General features: G+C 44.1%; 2 protein-coding genes across 2 annotated transcripts in view; both read left to right on the top strand.

Annotated features, from left to right (window-relative positions):
• DLEC1 (DLEC1 cilia and flagella associated protein) overlaps positions 1–23,478 on the top strand; it is a 34,613-nt gene extending 11,135 nt beyond the window's left edge. Inside the window, exons 5-38 of the mRNA XM_053467610.1 lie at positions 57–256; positions 536–738; positions 1,925–2,003; positions 3,480–3,567; positions 4,569–4,742; positions 5,067–5,203; positions 5,821–5,913; positions 6,199–6,289; positions 6,568–6,730; positions 7,381–7,564; positions 7,854–7,912; positions 9,562–9,739; positions 9,870–9,963; positions 10,537–10,667; positions 10,848–11,006; positions 11,178–11,317; positions 12,007–12,160; positions 12,814–12,924; positions 13,460–13,584; positions 14,103–14,285; positions 15,974–16,041; positions 17,220–17,371; positions 17,446–17,561; positions 18,414–18,484; positions 18,560–18,777; positions 18,919–19,077; positions 19,895–20,017; positions 20,724–20,818; positions 21,100–21,193; positions 21,358–21,552; positions 21,688–21,849; positions 21,971–22,124; positions 22,226–22,349; positions 23,267–23,478. Coding sequence (XP_053323585.1) covers positions 57–256; positions 536–738; positions 1,925–2,003; positions 3,480–3,567; positions 4,569–4,742; positions 5,067–5,203; positions 5,821–5,913; positions 6,199–6,289; positions 6,568–6,730; positions 7,381–7,564; positions 7,854–7,912; positions 9,562–9,739; positions 9,870–9,963; positions 10,537–10,667; positions 10,848–11,006; positions 11,178–11,317; positions 12,007–12,160; positions 12,814–12,924; positions 13,460–13,584; positions 14,103–14,285; positions 15,974–16,041; positions 17,220–17,371; positions 17,446–17,561; positions 18,414–18,484; positions 18,560–18,777; positions 18,919–19,077; positions 19,895–20,017; positions 20,724–20,818; positions 21,100–21,193; positions 21,358–21,552; positions 21,688–21,849; positions 21,971–22,124; positions 22,226–22,349; positions 23,267–23,378 — 4,589 coding nt within the window. The 3' untranslated portion in view covers positions 23,379–23,478. The remainder of the gene's footprint in view (positions 1–56; positions 257–535; positions 739–1,924; positions 2,004–3,479; positions 3,568–4,568; positions 4,743–5,066; positions 5,204–5,820; positions 5,914–6,198; positions 6,290–6,567; positions 6,731–7,380; positions 7,565–7,853; positions 7,913–9,561; positions 9,740–9,869; positions 9,964–10,536; positions 10,668–10,847; positions 11,007–11,177; positions 11,318–12,006; positions 12,161–12,813; positions 12,925–13,459; positions 13,585–14,102; positions 14,286–15,973; positions 16,042–17,219; positions 17,372–17,445; positions 17,562–18,413; positions 18,485–18,559; positions 18,778–18,918; positions 19,078–19,894; positions 20,018–20,723; positions 20,819–21,099; positions 21,194–21,357; positions 21,553–21,687; positions 21,850–21,970; positions 22,125–22,225; positions 22,350–23,266) is intronic.
• The window catches only part of LOC128497502 (5-beta-cholestane-3-alpha,7-alpha-diol 12-alpha-hydroxylase), a 187,567-nt gene that overhangs the window by 35,410 nt on the left and 128,564 nt on the right, over positions 1–23,593 (top strand). The window lies entirely within an intron of this gene.

Raw genomic sequence — 23,593 nt, 5'->3', positions numbered from 1 at the left:
TACGTTTGTATGTTTTGGATATTTATCGTCATATATAATATATTTCTGTATTTTAGGCAAACCAGAGCCTTCTTTTTGCAAGGAGACCTTCAGCTTTCACCAGCACATTTCTAGAAGCCCAGTCGATGATGGCTACACAGAGTTCCCGATTCCAGAACCGGAATGTGAGAGACGTACCTTAGAATCCTCTTCGTCCTCCCTAACGTTATTATCAACCTCAGACATTGAAGATCAGAACAAGAAGAAATCTACCAAAGTGTGTTTTATTCATATTATATCGTATATGGTACTATATAAAACGGAATTCTGGGGCAATAAGTGCTCTTATCACCATAGTAACCAGAGCAATATGCCCACTGATCGGACCATCCCATTGGCTGCTATGGTGATAAAACCAATTTTGCACCAAAATTGACCACATTTCTACTGTTCTCCATAGCGACGTATATAGTACTTACACAAATTCAATCAAAACTTGGATTAAAGTAAGAACCGTCTCTCTGGGATCAATGGCCTAAATATGGCGTTTTTGCAGAAATCCACATCAGGAAAACCGCGCTCGTGGAAACAGACGATGAGCACAGAAGACAAGGAGAGAGAGCGATCCCACCTGGCCAGGCTAGAAAAAAGGCACAATTTCCTGAAAAATCCTCGTTTTTTGCACGGGCGCTCGCTCATCGCTCCAGCCAAGAAAACCGAAAAAATAATATCTGGAAGAAAAAGAGTCGTGCAAGAAAGGTAAATGTTTCTTTTCAGTTATCTTGTTAACTTTTAAGATTCAACTCTTGGGGTTCCACAGAAGTTTTTACTTTGAGGAGAGGATTATGGAACAGCCTCCCAGCAGAAGTGGTAGAGGGTAATACAGTGAGGGTATTAAAGATAGAGAAACGGCTCCTGAATCTAAGACGAGACCAACGACTGATTACCATCAGACTAGACAGGGCTGTATGGGGCCGATCTGCCACCATTCTATGTTTCTTTGTTAACACGTATATGACAAACGGGTTCACCTCCGGGAACGAGAGCAAATACCGAGACCTGTTTCCAAACCACAGCAATAGAGGGGCTACTCTCTCCACACCCTTTAATTGTCCTGTAGATCTAGTGTTTAAATGTGATGGAACATGCACCACGAGAAAGACCTATACACTACCATTCACAAGTTTGGGGTCACTCGGCTGTTTTCATGGAAAACGAGGACATTTCTGGCCGTAACATAATTACAAAAAGGGTTTCTAACCATCAGTTATCCTTTTAAAGTTAAACTTGGATCAGCGAACACAACGTGCCATTGGAACACAGGAGTGATGGGAGTGATAAAGGGCCATTGGAACACAGGAGTGATGGGAGTGATAAAGGGCCGTTGGAACACAGGAGTGATGGGAGTGATAAAGGGCCATTGGAACCCAGGAGTGATGGGAGTGATAAAGGGCCATTGGAACACAGGAGTGATGGGAGTGATAAAGGGCCATTGGAACACAGGAGTGATGGGAGTGATAAAGGGCCTCTGTACGCCTATGAAGAGATTCCATCAGCCGTTTTCAGCTACAATAGTCATTTACAGCATTAACCCCGCCTACGCTGGATTTCTACACCAATTCATGTTATTTTAACGGACGAAATCTGCTTTTCTTTCAAAAACAAGGAAATTTCTAAGTGACCCCAAACTTTTGAATGGTAGTATAAGCGATTTCTCCTTTACACTGGACAACCAGAGATCGGGGACACGTTGGCTTTGAGAACAATGCTGATAGTTTGAATGGCTTGTTGATTATTATCTACTGGTCACATTTACTTGCCCTGTTTTATGTGACAATAATATTTATGCAGTTTTAGTTATTTATTTATACTGAAAGCTGTGACGGCATCTGTTCCTGTTTAATCAATGCCGTAACTAAACCCAGATCCAATGCTTTCTTTCCAGTAATCCGTACGAGCCGGTGTTTATTCCCAACCCACCCGTGGTCTTCTTTCCGGACTATGAAGTTGGCCGGATCTACGAGGTGGGTTCAACCAGCATAAGACATGGAACGGGTTATATATATATATATACCGTATTTGCTCGATTATAAGACGACCCTGATTATAAGACGACCCCCCAAAATCTGAATATTAACTTAGGAAAAAAAGAAAAAGCCTGAATATAAGACGACCCCAAAGGAAAAAAGTTTTACCAGTAAATGTTAATTCATGTAAACTATTTTTTTTTATAAAAGCTATGATTGAGAAAAATATTTTTTTTGTTTTTATTTCTTGTATTTTCCAACCTGTCCCCCCAGTTACGCACATCTGCCCCCAGGCTTGCCACACCAATATAGCACTGTGGCCCATGATATGCCTTTTAACCCTCTATATGCCACTGTGGCCCATGGTATGCCTTTTGACCCCCTATGTGCCACTCTGCCTCCAGAAATGCCTTATACCCCTATATCCCATTCTGGCATTTAGGGGGTTAAAATGCATATTATGGGGCAGAGTGGCATATAGGGAGGTATAAGGCATTCCAGGAGGCAGAGTGGCATTAAGGGAGTTAAAAGGCATTGTATAGAGCACTCTGCCTCCAGAAATGCCTTATACCCCTATATGCCACTCTGGCATTTAGGGGGTTAAAAGGAATATTATGGGGCAGAGTGAAATAGGGAGGTGAAATGCCTTATACCTCCCTATATGCCACTCTGCCCCATAATATGCTTTTTAACCCCCTAAGTGCCAGAGTGGCAAATAGGGGTATAAGGCATTCCAGAAATGCCCTATGCCCCCATTTAACACGCACACGCACACTTACCAGTGCTTCCAAGTTCATGCTGTTTTGCCGGGGCAGCGGGTTAACGTCTCCTTCTGCTGCAGCCGGAAGGAGGTGGAGTTGGCAGCGGGGGTTTGTCTGCGTCCGTCTCGAATACCTTCCCCGGCTGTCAGAGATCAGAGTTCCCCGCACCGGTGCCGCACCGGTGCGGGGAACTCTGATCTCTGACAGCCGGGGAAGGTATACGCGACGGACGCAGACAACCCCCGCTGCTAGCCACACCTCCTTCCGGCTGCAGCGGACGTTGTCTACGCGGATCGCTGCCCCGGCAACACAGCAGGAAGCACCGGTAAGTGTGTGTATGGGGGGGGGGACAGGAGGATCCAGGTCCCCTGCAGCGGTGCGGGGGATCTGGATCTTAGTCTCATAATCAGACCTCTATTTGAGGTCTGATTAGAAGACGACCCCGATTAGAAGACGAGGGTTATTTTTCAGAGCATTTGCTCTGAAAAAAACCTCGTCTTATAATCGAGCAAATACGGTATATATATATAATGATATATAATGATAACTACCACAGGTGTATGCTGGCCAATGTTTTGTTGATACATTTAGTGCATCTTTGATGTAAAGGAACGCTGAGTGTTTAAAAAAATGTAATGTAATAAAACAAATTATTAGGATATTTAATAATTCAGTGTATATTTCTACCTTCCTGCTTTCTTCTAACACAAAGACGACGGTGGAATTAAGGAATATGACTGCTTCCAGCCGCCACGTCAGAGTCATCCCTCCATCCACCCCGTATTTCTCCATCGGCCTGGGTAAGTCAATCGTGACCACCTTAAATTATTATAATTACCTTTTATTTAGCGCCAACACATTACGCAGCGCTGTACAACTTAAATGGGGCAGTTAGCAAACATAACAAATATACATTAATACACATAGACGCATCAGGAGATGAGGACCCGGCCCGTGAGCTGCCGTCTGGCCTTATGGTACTTTATACAAGGTTCCTGGTAGGAATGGTGGGCTTTTGATGACCCCCTTGAGAGCTTACAATCTAAAGGAAGGGAGGGGTCTCTATTAAAAGTCCAGAGGACTAATGAACGCCTTCATCTAGATCATGGAAGGACGGTCTCTTTGGGCATATTGGGTTTGGCGGAAATGAACGTGAATTCACTTTGGCTGAACCAGCACCAAGTTGGGTTGTCCTGTGTGTCCCGAAACGCTCAAAATCCACCTGAGGTCAGCTGAGTTCGCTTCCAAATTCTGATTTTCCATTTGATTCACCCCGCGGTTCTCAATGTGGTTTTCATTCCACGGAAATTACAAACTGTGAAATGTAGCAAGTTTTACCTAAGTGATGATTTTCACAGCATCCGCATTAAAAGTAAGGAACCAAATATTTGTTTTGGTGACCCGATTGAAGCCCCGGGTGACCCTCTTTTCGAGACGCTGAGAAGATTTAATGTACGCAAGTTTATTTTACTACCCCAAAGATCCAAAACAGTAATCTATGTATGGAGTGCTGGAAAACTGCTTAGTTTGCTGAAATAAACCATTTTGTTTGTCAGAATGGGTTAACCGATCTTCATGAAGCCACTTCGAAAATCTTGGTCAATCTATTAGAAGTGTCCTGAGGAACGCTTATAATCCACGATTTCTCTGTTTGGCCAGCAGGATCGATAGAACTATTACTGGGAAATTCTTCCACGGAGTCACATTATCTCTAACGCATTGACCTTCCTCATCAAGTCGGAAGCCATTATCACATTTTTATAACGTCCTTTGCCCGTCATCTTTCTCCTGTGCCTTTTAGGAAAGTTTCCAGGGGAAGGAGGCATCGTGGCTCCGGGAATGAGCTGCCATTACACCGTTCGCTTCATTCCGGACAGTCTCGCCGATTTTGAGGATTTTCTACTAATTGAGTCCCAAGCTCCGTATCCGGTACTTGTTCCCATCGAAGCAAGACGTCCACCGCCGGTTTTAACACGTAAGCTCATTTCTAAGCCTAAGGGGGGTCTCGCTGGTCCAAATGCAAGAAAAAAACTGAAAAAAGGTGTGCGTCCGAAAAATCTTTCATTGGCGCGTTGAAGGGGCCATGCAGCCTCATCAAGAGGAACGCATATTAAACCCTTTTATAAGTTACTTGATAAGCATTCTCTGTCTGTAGGAAGAAAAAAGTTAAAACAGTTACCTTTATCAGAAGCTGCAGCTGCAGAGTTTCAGGGCACCACCCCTTCCCCATGCGTGTCTTCCATTGAGTGTCATATGTGTTTGTGTAATTGTATGGTTGTGTTATGTTTTTCTTGTGTAGTGCCTCACACCTTGGACTGCGGTCCTTGCTTAGTGGGCGGAGTTAAGGTCATGGAGTATTTCTGCCGCAACGAGGGAATGAGCCGCGGACGCTTCTGCGTCATGCCCAAGAGCGCGTGGCCTCCGGCTAACTTTCGGGTAAGACTATCTCATCTGCTGCCTGCAACCAACACCAGGAGACAGTAACTACGGATGTATTGAGCCATACAAAGGGGTGTATTCACTAAACTGTGAGTGCTTGCACGTTGGTTGGGAAAATATCCGTGTTTGAAGCAGGAAACTCGTAGGATTTGGACAAAAGTCCAGTTCACAAATTTACGAAAGCTAACTCACTTTAGAACTCACAAAAAGGAAAAAAAAACAATTTGCATTCACTAGCATGCAGGAAACATATAGAGGCACATATATCTGCCCAATGATTATGGAATTACCCCACCCCACCGAGCAGGAGGGGAAGAAATCTCAGCCCACCTTTGGTGAATTTTTCAAGTCACAGACGAGGACATGTAAGTTAACATTGAATTTGCACGTCCTCACCTGCAACTCGCAAAGTGTAAAGTTGCTGGCTCTCGCATGCCCTCACAGACAACTCGCAGGGCATGCGACTGAAGCTGAGTCTGGTTAACCTGTAACTTGATTGACCGTTTGACCAACAGACCCAAAAAACTCTTCAACTTCTTCACAATTCAGTTAAAATGACTGGAAATCCTAATTCTTTCACTATTACTCAGGAATATATATATTTTTTTCTTAAGAGCGTGGCTACAGCTGGCTTTGTGGAGGAAGGCCCATTTGGAATTCAGCCTGCTCTGTTTGAACTGTACCCTGGTCAAGAGATAGCTATTGAGGTGAGTGACAGGCAATGTAAAATCATTGATAAACAGATAAAATGGGATATTTTTCTTTTATTTTTACTTTTTATTATGAATAAAACAGAAAAAATATGTATTCCTTTTTTCTTTTTCGTTATGGATAAAACAGAATTATATATGTTTTCCTTTTTTGTTATTAGTTGGATTTATATACATCTGACCAAAATATGTACTTTAAATTCGTATAGTACTAAAAACTGCTCAGATGAGAGATTTTGTTGCTATTAATTATTATTATTTTTTTTGCTTTTTGATCAATAGGTCGTTTTCTTTCCATCTTCTCCTGAAAAATACAACCATGTTTTTACCGTCGTTTGTGATAACTGCCAGGTTAAGGATATCACACTAACAGGTTAGTATATACTGGTCTATACTGTGTATCACATTTATAGAGCACCTATAGATTCCATAGCTCTGTTACAGAAAAGGAAGAATACTGTCAGTACCCGAACAGCGGCCCCCAGGGGCGTATTATCTCTCACCCTCTCTACGCAGAAGACATACTTTGTATCGGGATACTGCTGCTCGTAGTTAGTCGCTTACGTATTTATTCTATTATGCAATTCTTGTTCACAGGTGTATGTGTTTTGTGTATAGTATATAATGTGAAGTATTTCTGCTTGCACCCAGGGTACGGAGAGATGGTGGGCCTGGAGTTGGTGTCGGTGAGTGGTGGAGACAATGAGACAGCAGCCGAGGATCTATCGGACCTCTCAGGCAAACACCTGCTACGATTCCCACCAACCAACCCGAGCTCCAGCGTGCAGAAGAGTCTGGCAATAAGGAACACCACGTAAGCAGATCTACGGTAGCTCTCCAGCTCTGGCCCCTCTAGTGGACTGGAGCTAAAATTTGGGGTCTATTCACCAAATTGCAAGTGCATGTGAGTTGGTAAATGACGTGAGCTTGCAGCATTAAAGGGAAGAGTAGGACTGAAGTCCCACTTGTATACGTAATATTACCAACAAAGTCTCCCAAGTAACGGGGCATTATTATTGTTATTACTTATTGTTTTATATAGCGCATTAAATTCAGTAGCGCTGTACAATGGGCAGGGGTGGTTTTTTTTGGGTGCCAGGATTGTGGATCTCCGTGGCGGGCAACCTGTAAAAAACACGCTTCCCTTAATGACATTCAGCCATGATCATAAAAGCCTTCGCTCCTTATCGTCAACCCAAGGAAATGGTCCGGTCCAAATAAAAAAAAACAAGTCTATAAATTAATCCAATCTGTGTTTAATGGCCCTTTTCTTTTGGCCAAATATTTTTTTATTAGGTTGCACCCTTTTGAGACTCCTCGCGAGTCTCTGTAGTGTCGGAAGGCGGCTGCGGCTAGACCCCATCTCCACTTCTCATACAACCAGCCAACCTGCCCATGGCTGCTCACTCTGGCTTTCAATGCGAAAGAAGAGCGTTAAATATTATTGTTTCCTTTGTTTTTTAGACACGTGGCTCTTCCTTACTACTGGCAGATCATCGACCCAAATTTACAAACCAGAAAACCTGAAGAAGGCACCAAACTCAACTTCAACGAGGATACCAAACCAGCTTTTAGCTTGAGTCCAACGCAAGGCGTCCTTCAACCTCATGAAGTCCACACGTTCACAGTAACCTACTGCCCCACAGAGGTAAGGGCTCCACAACCTGACATCAATGCCTTTAGTTCTTCTTCGGAGTGCCGAGGTATGACATCATATCCCGGCTCCCCGCCTTTTAAGGATGCACAGCGCCACTTGAGTTGTGGCACTACAGGGAGCAGGTCCATGCTACCTCCCCCATGGACCTGCTGTCCTAGGTCTGGTAGCCCCATGCCACTCATTCCGGTTTAGATTAGGAATGTAATCTGTATTCTGGGTTTCTGTAGACGTCATGCATATATGTAGATATATCGTATGTTCCTTTGTGTTTACGTCACAGGTGGCGGATTATCACAGTGTCGCTCAGTTGCTGCTCCAGGACATCCCATGGCCCCCTAGGTAAGATGCAGAGTTGTTATAATTATGGGAGAAGGCTGAAAATATTCTTGAATGTAAAACTATGCAAAAACTGGTACTTAATGATCAATGGATTCAAATAAATGAAATCGTGCTTAAAATATGAGCCACTAGTATGTTAAAAACACCGTATGCCCAGTAATAAAAACATAGCAGGGGATTAGGGCCAGATTCAAAGGGCCGTCTTCTGCACCAAGAAGCCTCAACACCAGGGGCCCGTGTTATACGGACCTTTTATACTTGGCAAGTCCTCGTCTCGTCTTCTGATGGTGATGTACGGGTGGCACATGAGTCAGACGGGGGATCTGCACCGGAATGGATGAGGTCTGGGGTGGACACTCAGTGAGTGTGGAGGAGCAAAAATCACTATCCTCCAAGACCCGGCATTTAGCATGGGTGCATGTCATGTGTTACTGTATGACGTAAGAGTGTGCATTTCTTAGTGTATGGTGTTATGGTGTGCAAGTGTACGTTGTTATCATGCATGTGTGTCAGCATATGATGTCAGAGTGTATAAATATTAGTGTATTGTGTTAGCATGAGTGTGGGTTGTTAGCATATCGTGTTAGCGTGAGTGTGTTAGTGCATAAGTTAGTATTTGGTGTTAGCATGTGTATGGTCTTAGCATGTGTGTGTTAGTGTATGGTGTTATCATTTGTGTTATAATTTGGTGTTAGCATGTGTGTGTTAGTGTATGGTGTTATAATTTGGTGTTAGCATGTGTGTGTTAGTGTATGGTGTTATCATGTGTGTGTGTTAAATTTGGTGTTAGCATGTGTGTGTGTGTTAGTGTATGGTGTTATCATGTGTGTTATAATTTGGTGTTAGAATGTGTGTGTGTTAATGTATGGTGTTATCATGTGTGTGTGTTATAATTTGATGTTAGCATGTGTGTGTGTTATAATTTGATGTTAGCATGTGTGTGTGTTATAATTTGGTGTTAGCATGTGTGTGTGTTAGTGTATGGTGTTATCATGTGTGTGTGTTATAATTTGATGTTAGCATGTGTGTGTGTTATAATTTGGTGTTAGCATGTGTGTGTGTTATAATTTGGTGTTAGCGTGTGTTATCATTTGGTGTTAGCATGTGTGTGTGTTAGTGTATGGTGTTATCATGTGTGTGTGTTATAATTAGGTGTTAGCATGTGTGTGTGTTAGTGTATGGTGTTATCATGTGTGTGTGTTATAATTTGGTGTTAGCATGTGTGTGTGTTATAATTTGGTGTTAGCATGTGTGTGTGTTAGTGTATGGTGTTATCATGTGTGTGTGTTATAATTTGGTGTTAGCATGTGTGTGTGTTATAATTTGGTGTTAGCATGTGTGTGTGTTAGTGTATGGTGTTATCATGTGTGTGTGTTATAATTTGGTGTTAGCATGTGTGTGTGTTATAATTTGGTGTTAGCATGTGTGTGTGTTAGTGTATGGTGTTATCATGTGTGTGTGTTATAATTTGGTGTTAGCGTGTGTGGGTGTCAGGGGTGAGCCTAGGCTTAGTAGTGTGACGGAGGTAGTGTGTGTATGTGTAAGTGTATGGTGTTAGAGGGGGGTTTGTGTTCCCGTTGTGCTCAGATAACCAGATTTTAATAATTTTATACTTGCTGTATTTAATTTTTGCACCGCTTTCTTCTCAGTGCAGAAAAGAAGGGTCTGGCGGCTCTGTCCGAGCTGGAACCTACAGCGAATGATGTCATTGCCCTGGACGTGGACTTCAAAGGAGTCTCTGAGCCGTTTAACGTATTGTTGGATCCATACATCATCATCTTCCCGGGAGAAACCTTTATAGGCTCGACAGTGAGAAAGCCATTTGTGGTCAGTTCCATTTTCTTTATTTCGTAAATAGCTCATGAGTCTAGGGAAAGCCTTTAATATATCTGCCGGGACCCGCGGTTGGACCTATACTCGGATTGTGTTATCCATTCATTAATTTGTGTCATTTCAGATGTGGAATAATAGCTGCTCTGCTATTAACTTCAAATGGGAAACCGCTACATCCCGCAACATCGTTCAGATTGTACCAAAGACTGGAACTATTGGTAATTCACATCCTTTTCCACTCATAATAAATCACTATTATTTAGGTTTCTAGTCATTTCTATTTTTTGAAAAGGCAGCTTTTTACTAAGAGGGTAGTAGATAAGTGGAACAGACTCCCAGCAGAAGTGGTAGAGGGTAATACAGTGAGGGTATTAAATATGCATGGGTTGTGCATACGGCTCCTGAATCGAAGACAAGACCAACGACTGATTAAGGTCTTTACAGCTGGAAAAAGGGGCGGCTAGATGGGCCGATTGGGGGCCGATCTGCTGGAACCTTCTATGTTTCAATGTAACTGGAAAGAAAATGAAATATCTGTATATTAGACTCATGCATAGACAAGAAAATCCTTGTTAATGACATAGATTGTAAGCTCCTTTGAGTAGGGCCCACCACCTCTTGTTTCTGTAATGCAGTACTTGTTTGTACTTGTACAGCGCCATGGAATATGATGGCGCTATATAAATAGCAACAACTTATTTCTGTACTCACTACATTACCCCCCAAGTCACCTGGTCTGCTTTATTAAATATTCTCCGTGTAAGGAGTATAATCCTTATTTTTGTTCCCAGAGTCGAAGAAATACGGTGACTTTGAGCTGATTTTGAGCGGAGGGCAGATCGGATCCGTCAGTCATGAGATTGAGTGTTTCATAGAGCATTCTCCGGAGCCGGTGGTCCTGGGGGTCGCGGCCGCTTTCAAGGTTCGTATTCCGGAACCCAAAAGTCTGCAAAATACCGTTTATTGGATTGCGGTAATTCAAGTGACCGGGAGGTCTCGTAACTGATGTGTTACTGATGTGTAACTGATGTGTTACTGATGTGTAACTGATGTGTAACTGATGTGTAACTGATGTGTAACACGGTGTGTTGTATTTGTCTAGGGGCCGGTTGTGGTTTTGGATCTCCCGTCGCTCAGCTTGGGTCTGATGAAGCTGGGCAGTAGAACACGAAGCGTCCTCACTCTTGCGAATACCGGTCCATTGGCGGCCAAATGGAGTCTGCAGGAGAGCGGGGCCTGTCTGACAGCACGGGGAGAGGAGGTAGGCATGGAATCATGTCCAGGAGAAGGGGCCGCTGGGGCAACAGACATAATAGATACAGAGTTAAACTAGAAGCAGTAGGTGGCTTAGTCTGAGAAGAGTTCCACCTCCTCGTACCGTAGGAATAGGTGGCCTTGTTGCTCTTTAAACGACGACCGTTTTAATTTTCAGGAATCCCAGTTCTGTATTACCCCGAATGGCGGGGAATTGCCCCCGCTTAGTACAACCCAAGTGACGGTTGTGTTCCAGCCGCGGGTTTGTCAGAAGCTGGAGACAGTTCTGGAGCTGGAGGTGGAACATGGAGAACCAAGGTAAGTGCGCTGCGCCATTACGGGCAAAAAGTGCCATCTGGGCAAAAGGAGTGCAATCGATAACACGATTGGTAGACATTCAGATTCGTATGAATTTTAATTCAGAATTTGGAATCGAGGAGGGGCCGCTACAAAACCCTCTTTTCATTCTCTCTCTCTCTCTCTCTCTCTCTCTCTCTCTCTAACATCGTCTCTAGATGTCTTCCTACCTTCTCTGACCGCGTCTGTGTGCCCGTCTCCTTTCCCACAGCTCCGTTTCTTCTCTTGCCTCTTTTTCTTCTTCTTTCTTTTGTTTTCTTTCTTTGTCTGCTTCTCCTCACTGTTGAGAAAGAGAGTGAGTGAGAGTGTGAGAGAGCCTGAGTGACAACGAATTTCGTTTCCAAATGCAGAATGTCCTCCGAGCTTCGTCTGAACAGGAAGGGCAGGAGGCCAGGAGACGAAAATCGTTGTCTACAAACGAATAGATCAAAAATGCAACAAAGAATTTATCCGAATGGTTTTTAGTCCGTGTGTCTTTCCAGATGTGATCAAAAGTCCTAAAAATACCAGCTCTGTTACCTTTTAAAATATAGAAAAATGGAGCGTTGTTAAGAAATCTTTAAAGAACGCGTTCAAAATCAAATTTGTGGCTTACATTTAATATTAAAAACAGATTATTACATGTTTTGAAATGTGATGTTTTTTTGCAGTTATCTGCCCATCTCGGCCGTCATCCAGACCCCGCGGCTCTGCCTCCTGACGAGTACCCTGGAGTTCAGGGAGATTTATGCAGGGGTCCCAGCGCAGGCCACCGCGAAGATCTTTAACCAGGGGCTTTTACCTGCAAGGTTTTCCTGGGGAGAGGTGAGCGCGTTATTCAAATATTTCAGATCGCCTATAGAAATCACATACATGAAACGCACAGCCCGCTCCCTTTGTGGCAACGTGGAGAGCTATTCCTAAAGTTCTGGAGCCCTGGCCGAATTACGTCATCGGCGCCCCCCTCCGGCATACATATAAGGGGGAAAAAAGAAGAAAAACCTAAAATAAACTAAAAAAAAAAAAAAAATGTATTATAGGAATATAAGGAGTTTTTTCCAAATAAAGGCAAAGTTATAGACAAATATATTTTCGGTATTTTTTCCCATTTGCACTAGTTATGTATATTTATATACCTGTGAAAATGTGTATAAATTAGATTTTTTTTTTTAAATCCCACTTTTAGTCATCAAAAGAATGTTGTTTTTTTTAAAAAAAAAATGCCCTAGGAAAAAAATATATATAATTTACGTGGGTTCATGAAATGAGAAAGAGGGGAATAAACCTGAAGAAACACAAAGGCCGAACACGAACATCGCCCTGTAGTGTAAAATAGTGTAAAATACCCCCGGTCCTTAAGGGGTAAATAACGGTTGATCCGGGGGTTGATCTGACTGCTCCGGGATGAAATATTTTTTTCACTATTTTTGGGGAGTAGTCGCTCCTGGAGCCGCAGTGACAGAGGTCATTTATTTCAGTTAACTGGTGGCCATTCCACGCACTGCGTGGCCACAATCTCACCGGCAACTGGGACCTTGGGACCGAACGAGGAGGCTGATCTGCAGGTGGAGGTGACGGCTCTTACACTGGTGAGTTACTCCGCACTCCGCGCATACTTGGGGCTTTTCGGGCTGTGAGACCCTCATACCCAGCAAACAGAAAGAGGGGGAATCAGAGGAGGAGAGAGGGACATCAAGGGAGGAAAGAGAGGAATCAAGAGAGGAAAGAGGGGCATCAATGGAAGAAAGTGGGACATCAAGGGAGAAAAGAGGGGCATCAGGGGAGGGCAGATGGGCATTGGGGGAGGAAAAAGTGGAATCAGGGGAGGAAAGAGGGACATGAAGGGAGGAAAGAGGGGCATCAGGGGAAGAAATAGAGGAATTAGGGGAGGAAAGAGAGGGATCAGGGAAGGAAAGAAGGACATCAAAGGAGGAAAGAGGGACATCAAGGGAGGAGAGAGGGGCATGAGAGGAGGAAAGCACTGCACTAGGGTGAAGAAAGTATCATCGCTCCAGCCCCACTGACTACTGGATATCAAATCCCAAGTTTGAGGCAATTAGTGGAATATTAATAAATAATAAATAAATAAATTAAGAAATACGGCCCCCGCGTCTCCCCCCTTAGGATGAATTCAGCGACGTTGCTTTCCGCTGCACCGTTGAAGACATGGCAGAGCCTCTCGTCTTACAAATAAAAGCAAAAGCTCGCGGCCTGCACGTCACGTACTCTCTAACCGCGGAAGGAGACAGGTAATGCTTTACGCCGCTCCCTTAATTACAAACACCGCTGGGGAGAAGGGTTTAAATGGTTAATTTCTCTCCGTAACAATATAACGTATATATATATATATTGTTTGTGGCGTTATTTAAAAATGAAGAATTAATTGATTGATTGGTGCGGAATGCTTCTTATCTGCTGTCAAGATCTGTCTCCACAAACGTAATATCGTTTGATAAAGCAGAAAAAGTGTATAAATACTGTATTTTTGATTGATCTTTGTAACATATTTGTATAATAATAATAATAATAATAATAATTGAGATTATTATTATACATTATTGTTATTATTATTATTATTATTATTATATATTATTATTATTATTATTATTTTTCATTATTATACATTATTTTAACTTTTTTGTCTCATTTGCTTAGCTGATACTATATCTCTGCATGGCACTGGACCCCTGCGTCCTGAATCTTTGTATTATGTTTTATTCTGGGTGCCGGAGTCAGGAAATTACGTTTATCATCTGATTTTCCTTAGTTTACAGGGAACGCCTTCTACCCCCGAGGAGCTGCTGTTAGATTTCGGGTCAGAGGTGGCTCTACATAGCGCTGCACAGCGGCAACTGATCCTGACCAATCACACTGCCATTCCGGCCCCTTTCACGCTCCGCGCTGCGTATTTCAGCGGCTCCCGTGCCCCAAAAACTCAAGAAAATGACTTGTAAGCTTACTTTTGGTTGAAACGTAGCTGGTTTTATTCAGAAATAATAAAAGCCTGAGAGAATAATAGCACATTGTTACAAATCCCCAGAAAATCCTCTGTACCACACTGTATGTATATCGTATGAAACATATTACTAGCAAATGTACAGATCAAAGTAAACTGGGGGGGGGACATAACCCAAGCGCTGTATACAGTAATAACCCCCAGCGCTGTATACAGTAATATAACCCCCTCCCCCCAGCGCTGTATACAGTAATATAACCCCCAGCGCTGTATACAGTAATATAACCCCCCAGCGCTGTATACAGTAATATAACCCCCAGCACTGTATACAGTAATATAACCCCCAGCGCTGTATACAGTAATATAACCCCCAGCGCTGTATACAGTAATATAACCCCCCAGCGTTGTATACAGTAATAACCCCCCAGAGCTGTATACAGTAATAACCCCCAGCGCTGTATACAGTAATAACCCCCCAGAGCTGTATACAGTAATATAACCCCCAGCGCTATATACAGTAATATAACCCCCCAGCGCTGTATACAGTAATATAACCCCCAGCGCTGTATACAGTAATATACCCCCAGCGCTGTATACAGTAATAACCCCCAGCGCTGTATACAGTAATATAACCCCCCAGCGCTGTATACAGTAATATAACCCCCAGCACTGTATACAGTAATATAACCCCCAGCGCTGTATACAGTAATATAACCCCCAGCGCTGTATACAGTAATATAACCCCCAGCGCTGTATACAGTAATATAACCCCCAGCACTGTATACAGTAATAACCCTCAGTGCTGTATACAGTAATATAACCCCCAGCACTGTATACAGTAATATAACCCCCCAGCGCTGTATACAGTAATATAACCCCCAGCACTGTATACAGTAATATAACCCCCAGCGCTGTATACAGTAATATAACCCCCCAGTGCTGTATACAGTAATATAACCCCCCAGCGCTGTATACAGTAATATAACCCCCAGCGCTGTATACAGTAATATAACCCCCAGCGCTGTATACAGTAATATAACCCCCAGCGCTGTATACAGTAATATAATCCCCCAGCGCTGTATACAGTAATATAACCCTCAGTGCTGTATACAGTAATATAACCCCCAGCACTGTATACAGTAATATAACCCCCCAGCGCTGTATACAGTAATATAACCCCCAGCACTGTATACAGTAATATAACCCCCAGCGCTGTATACAGTAATATAACCCCCCAGTGCTGTATACAGTAATATAACCCCCCAGTGCTGTATACAGTAATATAACCCCCCAGCGCTGTATACAGTAATATAACCCCCAGCGCTGTATACAGTAATATAACCCCCAGCGCTGTATACAGTAATAACCCCCCAGAGCTGTGTACAGTAATAACCCCCCAGCGCTGTATACAGTAATAACAGTTTACAGTATTATTGTGATATTAGTAATATTATCAGATTTTGGGGATTTCACTTCCCCCGGAGATGTGTCTCTCGTTGACCATTTGAAAGTTTGGGAGGTATAACCCGCTGTTATTTATTATACTTGCTCTGTGGGTCTTGAATAAAAGTAAAATCATTCTGCTCTGGCTTGCTGAGAGTTGTGGGAATTGCTGCTTTGTGGCAGATTCAGTGTTTGTAACGATCTCTAAATAATGCAGCGACGTTTATTCTCCTTTCCAGATCCACAGATTCTCTCATACAGAGGACGGCTCGGTTTGCAGAACAGTCAGCGAGCAAAGCCCAGGCCGGTATGGAAACACATCCCCTCACTATATTAGCCTCTACCACTTCTGCTGGGAGTCAGTTCCACGTATATACCACCCTCCCAGTGAATAAAAACCTCCTTACATTCCGTCCAAACCTCTGACCCTCTAGTTTTAGTCTATGTGAAGTCTCGATAACTTGATAATTCAGTTTTTTGGTCTTTTATGCCTATTTTAGTTACCTTAAAAAGGGGTATAATGTGACGTCCATTAAGGATTAGACTGCATTTAGAATTAGAGCGTTGATACCATTTTTTGGTGTCTGTAATAAAACATTCCATGTTTGCGTTTATTCATAACTTTATATATATATATAATATCCAAAGCTACATCATATAAAGCGTCTTATAAGACGAACCCCAAAACTTGGGATCTTAATGAAAGAAAAAAGACCTGAATATAAGACGACCCTATTGGAAAAAAGTCAGAACCACTGGTTTTGCTTTCGTTGCCTTTTTACGCCCTCTCACACACTCGTTCACACTCTCTCTCGCTCTCTCTCGCTCTCTCTCTCTCAATGTCTCACTACCTTCTCCGTCGACCACTTCCGTGCCCCCGTATCCTACTCCGGAGCTCTGCTTCTTCTATTCTTGTTCATCTTTCTTCCGTCTTCTTTCTTCGTCCACTTCTCCCCGGTATCAGCTCTGTTTTCCATGTACTTCCACAAAAGGGCGGAGCATCTGCGCACACACCCTCTCCCCCGATTGGAGGAACAAGCAGAGGCTGTCCCCGTGGTGCGCGCCCTGGCTCCGCCTTCTTGTGGAAGTTCTTGAAGAAGCAGGGGTATTGCAGATGGATTCACGGAGAGAGAAGCGTTTGTGGAGAGAGAATGAAAGAGAGCGAGAGAGTGTAAGAGAGCACGAGAGAGTATGAGAGAGTGTGAGAGAGTGTGAGGAAGCATGAGAGAGTGTGAGGTGTGAGTGAGGGTGAGTGTGAGAGCGTGAGTAAGGGTGAGTGACAAGCCCCTAGGCCTAGTCAGCAGCCGTGCCGTGGATCTGAGGTCTGAATAATAGACAACCTCGATTATAAGACGAGGTCATTTTTTTCAGATAATTTTTTTCTTATAATTGAGCAAATATAGTAAATATCAGAATACAGTAAAAGGCAGAAAATAACCGTTTTTAATGTCTTTTCACTTGAATTATTTTTCTGTCCATACGCAGAATTTAGAGCGGCGGTGCTGTCCGACGGGAAGGGAGCGGCATTTATCCCGCAGCCGGAGTCCGGCACGTTGGGACCTTTTCAGAAGATGTGCATCCAAGTGACGGCGTTCAGCAGCGTGTGGGGGGAGTACTCGGACGAGCTCGTCTGCACGGTACGTGCGCGGCCATACAAAGCCCTCCGTGACGCGGAAAGGGCTCCTTAACCAGCGATATTCTGCCTTCGCAGGTCGGCGACCTCGCGCCCAAGCAAATCCCCATGAGGATGACGGTGAAAGGATGCCCGATTTATTTCCAGATGACCGGTCCGAGGCCAGACAGACAGACAGAAGGACCGGTGATAAGGTATTCTATCGGCTCATCGAAGGGAACGTCCGATCTCCTAATCACTGATGGCTCTTGCCAAGTGGAGCTAATATGTTGGTGCGTCATGAAAGTGACATCATCGGTCACTGACATCATCGGTCACTGACATCATCGGTCACTGACATCATCGTCTACATGGCCCAGGGCCAGGATTCCCTTAAGGCAAGCTAGGACTTTGTTTACAGACAGGGCCGGCCGAAGACTTAACGCCGCCTGGGACGAAGTTTAAAACGCCGCACCCCCCCACGCCGACGTCGGGGGGGGGGCATTTTAAACTTCGCCGACGCCATAATCTACGATTCCCCCCCGGTACTTACCTTTAAACAGTCCTGCGGCGAGTCTCCCTGCTCTGCCACGGTGCCGGCTTGTAATGCTGAGCGCCGGAAATTGACGTCACTTCCGGCGCTCTGCATTACAAGCCGGCGCCGGGACCGAACAGGGAGACTCGCCGCAGAGGAGAGAGAGAGAGGGGCGCCGAGCGGGTAAGCGAAAACCACTCGGTGCCCCTCTCTCTCTCCTCCGCTTCAAAAAAAAACAAAAAAAAGCGCTTGGGGCGGCAAAGTGCCGCCCCTTCTAAAGTGCCGCCTGGGGCAATTGCCCCAGTCTGCCCCATTGTAGGGCCGGCCCTGTTTACAGACGCACTTGTTAGGGTTGATGTGGGAGATAAAAAGGGGGGGGGTCTTAATTGTAGCTCCATCTTTTCATTCATACCCACCGGTTCCGGTGAGCTCTACGACCCGCTGGGACACCAGACAGTGCATACTGTGCATGCGTAACCTCGATCTCCCAAGCTCCGCATTGAATGTGACCCAAATACCTTCTTTCTCCAAGGTTTGGGAGCCACATATCCGGTGGAGACACCATTTCCCGCTGTCTGCGCATTAATAATCCGAGCCCTTGCGGTAAGTTTGCTCCCATGTTCTCGTCATACATTTTTTACGTGTGTCACGCGTCGTAATTTGGGATTTGTGCTCCAGATATTCGCATAGATTGGGAAACATACAACAGAGAAGAGGATGATTCCAAGCTGGTGGACCTGCTGCTGCTTTATGGAGACCCCTTTCCGCTGAAGGACATGGATGGGAATGAAATTGTCTGCCGTGGAGATTCCCCACTCCAGAGTTCCCCAGTGAACTGGGATAGGATCCCGAGTACATGCGGAAGCGTCTCCCGATCTTCTAGCAGAGACTCCAATGTAGGTCAAGTGGGACAGACACAGCATCATATCGATTAAAGATCGAAGAATAGTTCATTGATAATTTATTACAGTTTTGCCCATTTAACAATTTTTTTTTACTTATAAAAAGTTAAATCGGTCTACTTTTTTTCATTTTAGAACCAAGAAGGTGTGGAGGAGACTGAAAATGTAGAAGACAAACAAGATGCTCATTACGACATGGAACCACCTCCCGAGGATAAATTAATATCCGTTATCCTGCGTCCACATGAGGGCGTGGCCTCTGATTACCCATACTGCATCACACCGAAACAGATAGTAAATATTTGATTTATATATATATATACAATGGAAGATAGATGGGCATTAGGCAAAAATGCTTTCTTAAGACCCATAGGCTGGTTGGCTACTTACCTACAGTGCCATTGGTGGTATAAGGTTATAAGAGGTACTGCATCCAAATAATTCATTTTAGAAGCAAAAAACATTTCATCTTATCTACTCTGACCATTCTTCCTGCTGCAAAGACTCAAACCTTAACCAATGCAGGTTTAGCCATCTGCTATCTGCAGTATCATTAGGAAGAGACATTATGTCATTAATTGAAATCCTGGAATGTTATTCAACTTGATATTATCCTAATATTTGTGCTTTTTTTATCCAAAAACTTTTGGATTATTTATATCCCCGATAAAAAAAACCATATATATATATATATAGCCCCTTATTAATACTTATATGCCCCAAAGATTTCTGACATTTGCAAAGTGAATTTTTTCCTAAAGATCCACGTCAGACTTTATTTTGTCAAACAAAAAAAATCAAGTTTCTAAGGGAATAGGCCTCTATTTAAAAAAAAAAAAATATATATATATAAATATTATCACTCATTTAACAAGCACCAATAATTAGATGAGGTTTGGGTTTAAGACAGTAAGGTTTTAAAGGACTGCTTCGAAATCTTACAGCGTAAAAACAGTGGAACCTTTAAGTTTTAACTATTTACTAATACAGTTTGGGGTTTTCTATACTATAGCCTTTGTTTCTTATTGCTCGTTGGTGGGACACAAGTCTTAAAGTCAAGCAGATAGGATTAGGTAGTCCTTATACTGATGTGTTTTCTGTGTAATTCCAGATTGTCCCAGCAGGAGGCAGCAGCCTCATTCACGTGTCCTTCACCCCACTAATGTTGTCCGGGGTCACCAATAAGATTGAATGCAGCGGCTTTGCCCTGGGGTACATGAGCTTGGACGACAAGGTGACTATTAGAAACTACAATGCTAGTACGGTCACAAAATATTTCACTGATCCAAATGCATGCGCTACACCGGCTTTTGTTTTAAAGAATAGGAATTACTCAAATACTTTATTTTTATGAGAATATATGGAATAAAAGGATAATTGCATTAGTGATGTGCTGGCCTTAATTTTTTTAGTCTTGGGGAAGATAATCAATGATACTCACAATAACGAGTATAAGAACAGCAAGAAATGGGTTTGTAAATTATGTTTAAATAAAAAACATTATTTAATTTTAAAATTGTCAATAATATAAAAAAAATACATTATTCTTATCATTCCAATACGTATTTGCATACACGGCTGTGAATAGAGTATCTGGGTAAAGCTCCGCCCCCTAGGAGCCCCTCTTACTACACCCTCAAAACGAAAGTGCCCCTCTTTGGGCATTTGAAATGTTTGGGGGGTACGCAGGCTCTGTAGTAGAAGGGAGAGTTGGCGGGGAGTGGGGCGACCAAGAGAAGCGAGGCTTCAAACCTGAGACTCCGAGGACCAGAGAGTTCCCAGGTGTGTCGTGGGCTGGAGCATCTGATCCTGCGGGGCCACGTCCTCATCGGCATCTTGTGGCTTCCTTGATACTTCTGTTACATTAGAAGACCACCTTCCACGTTTCCGTGGTAACCTCTGGTGTATATCACATCCTGTCTCCTGCTTTACCTTTCTAGTCTGCGCTGGAAGTGCCTGGGAAGGTGAGGCGGCCACATGGCTACGGACTGGAACCGATAAGAATGGAGCTCCGAGCCTTTGTGATGCCGGCGTTGTAAGTATATGTAGCCTCGGAACTCCGACCATATGCCCAAACCTACAAATATCCCGCACGGGGGGGCTGCACTACTTTTACGAGAGCCTCCTTTACTCAGCCTCCTGTCTCCACTTCTTCTATCAGAGCCTCCTTTACTCATCCCCACTGTTACAGCCTCCTGTCTCCACTACTTCTGCGAGAGCCTCCTTTATTTAGTCGGTCGGTGATTTCCGTGTCTTTTTATTACCATTAAAGTGATTTATCAGGGTCTGGTGTTAATTATTTACCGTACCTCACAGGCTGACTGTAGAAATTGAAGATGATGACGATGAGGATGGTCTGGTGTTTTATTCGGCAGCCAGCGACCTCATACCAGAAAGCCGCACACCTCAGGTCATTATTATCATTATTTTTTTCTATGTTTTCTTCTGGTGCTTCCGAGCGACATCTTCTAAGATGTAGACCAAACTTCGGCGGGAGGACCTTCATCATCTGCGGGGAAAGCAACAGAGCTGCTCGTTTATAAACATTTTTAATAAAATTATTTCTTTTTTCAGATTTTGACAGAATCTGTAACTATCAGAAACCTGAAGCTGGTGAACGTCACCCAAACACCCATCTTCTTCCGCCTGCTCCTGAACAAACCGTTCGCCGTCACCGCTATCGACCCAAATAATAGCATGAAGACGTCCCAGAGCGAGCGCGAGGAGCAGCTCGGACAGATGGTCCTCCATCCGCAGCAGAACGTCCGGGTACCACATACTTTCCCTTCAGTTACAGACCTAATCGCATAAAAATCATGAATCCAACCCAAAGAACGGGGGGTCTTCGGGTTATTCAGAATGTTGCCGAGACGTCCATGCCTCTTACGCGATCTCGTTACACAGGTTAAGGTCTCCTTCTGCAGCACCCTGGAGCTATTGATGTACCAGAAGCTGCCGGCCGACCAGTTGCCTCTCGGGGTCCGGTTACTGGAGTCAGAGAACGGAGAGAAGAAACTGAGTTTTAGTGAGCAGCTGGTGATTGAGTACAGCAACAAGAGCGTTCAGGTCCGTGAGATCCCCCTCTGCGTTGTCGCTGGGATGTGGGGGCGCTCCTCGCCGCCGCGCCGCTCGTCTTGTTTGCGATATATTCTGTATGTATTCAGTGATATCATTTGCGTTGGCACAGCTCGTCCCTCTGCGCGCGTTCCTCGCTTTGCCGGTGCTGGAGTCGTCCTGCCGGTCGGTTGATTTCGGGACGTGCTTCGTGGGACAGACAAGGACACGTGACGTTTATCTACTGAATAAGAGCGCATCCAAAAGCTTCTGGACAGCCCTAATAGGTACAAATTAAAAATAATAAAAACACCATTTATATATGAATAACGTTACTAATGAATGAAAGGCCGTTATTAAAGGTCCCGGCTTTTTTTCTGTCTTGCAGATAAGCAGAACGATCCGTCAGCGCAGGAAATTTTCTCCGTGTCTCCCGGCAGCGGGACGCTCGGCCCCCGTGTCAGCCATGCGTCGGCGAGCACACAGATGATACAGATCACCTTCACCGCGAGGTACAGGGGACGGGACCGGGCTAACGGGTCACTGAAACCCAGGCGTGCTGTGCTGAGCCGGCCCTGTATAGTGTATGGGTAATATGTGGAGTAGTCTGATTGAACTATACATTGTGCAGGGCCAGCTCAGCGATATCAGGGAGTTCAAAGCACCGGCTCTCCGGCTAGTGCCCAAGTATAGAGGGAACTGCCCCCCAATTCCACTGGGTCCCGGAAAACCCACCCAAAGGTGCAACTGTGTCCCAGAATGTCAATGGTGGCCAATGGGACAACTCTCTTGGTGCCGCCTACTGCATAGATAAGAACAAATTCATAGCAGCCAACAATCCAGAATCTGCCCGGACAGTCCCAACAACTGGGCTTCTTGTCGGCTGTGTTTAATTTGTATATATTTGTTATTTTAGTAGATTTATTTGTGGGGGGGGGTATTTTTAAAGACACATTTCCTAGCGCAGCCCCGGCATTTGTTTTGTGGCAATGGTTCCGCTGGGGGAGGAAGAAGCAAAATGTATTATTGTTGGGGTACCCGTGAGAGTTAAACCATAAAAAGCATTTAAATCACCATTTTCCTGCAATTAGTTTAACGCCCCTTTCAGCATACTTCCCAACAGTTCCAGTTTTTGTGGGACAGTCCTGATTTGCAGGCGCGGTCTCGGGTAGCTCCCCGAGCTGTCTTACGCGGCCAGTTGGGGGGATTCTCTGTAAAATGAACAGGGTCTGTTGCTGCACAAACCTCAATTAAAGCTCCTATGTCAAGAGGCAGCCACGTGTCCGGCAACACATTATACGACTTGGGGTAAATATTCAGCGATCGAGTTCATTCACACTTTATAAACGATTGGATTTCCAGAGATAACCAGCGTTTTACCCCAAATCCGCTCTCTAACACAGCAAGTATTTCGTAATTATCCCCCCAGGACGAACGCTGAATACGAGACCACAGTCGTGATCCACGGGAAGTTAGGAGAGAATCCGACGAAACTTCACGTTAAAGGGCGAGGATCGTACGATGAGAAATACGAAGCTTAACGTGATGCGAAAATAAACGATTTGTGGCTCATGGGGGGGAATAAATCAAATGTATAGAGAGGCAACGCTCCACCCTCTATACATTAACCTGTACATTTAAGCTTATATTAATATTTGTATATATGTCAAGGAGGAACGGTTGGAATATTAAATAATGGCGATGTTTGGACCCCAAATCTCTATATTTTTTTATAGTACATTGAAATGGAGTACAA

This window comes from Spea bombifrons, chromosome 5 (genome assembly GCF_027358695.1).
Source record: "Spea bombifrons isolate aSpeBom1 chromosome 5, aSpeBom1.2.pri, whole genome shotgun sequence".
Taxonomy (NCBI): domain Eukaryota; kingdom Metazoa; phylum Chordata; class Amphibia; order Anura; family Pelobatidae; genus Spea; species Spea bombifrons.
The sequence above is the reverse complement of the archived record's forward strand: the minus strand, read 5'-3'. Positions and strand labels throughout refer to the sequence as shown.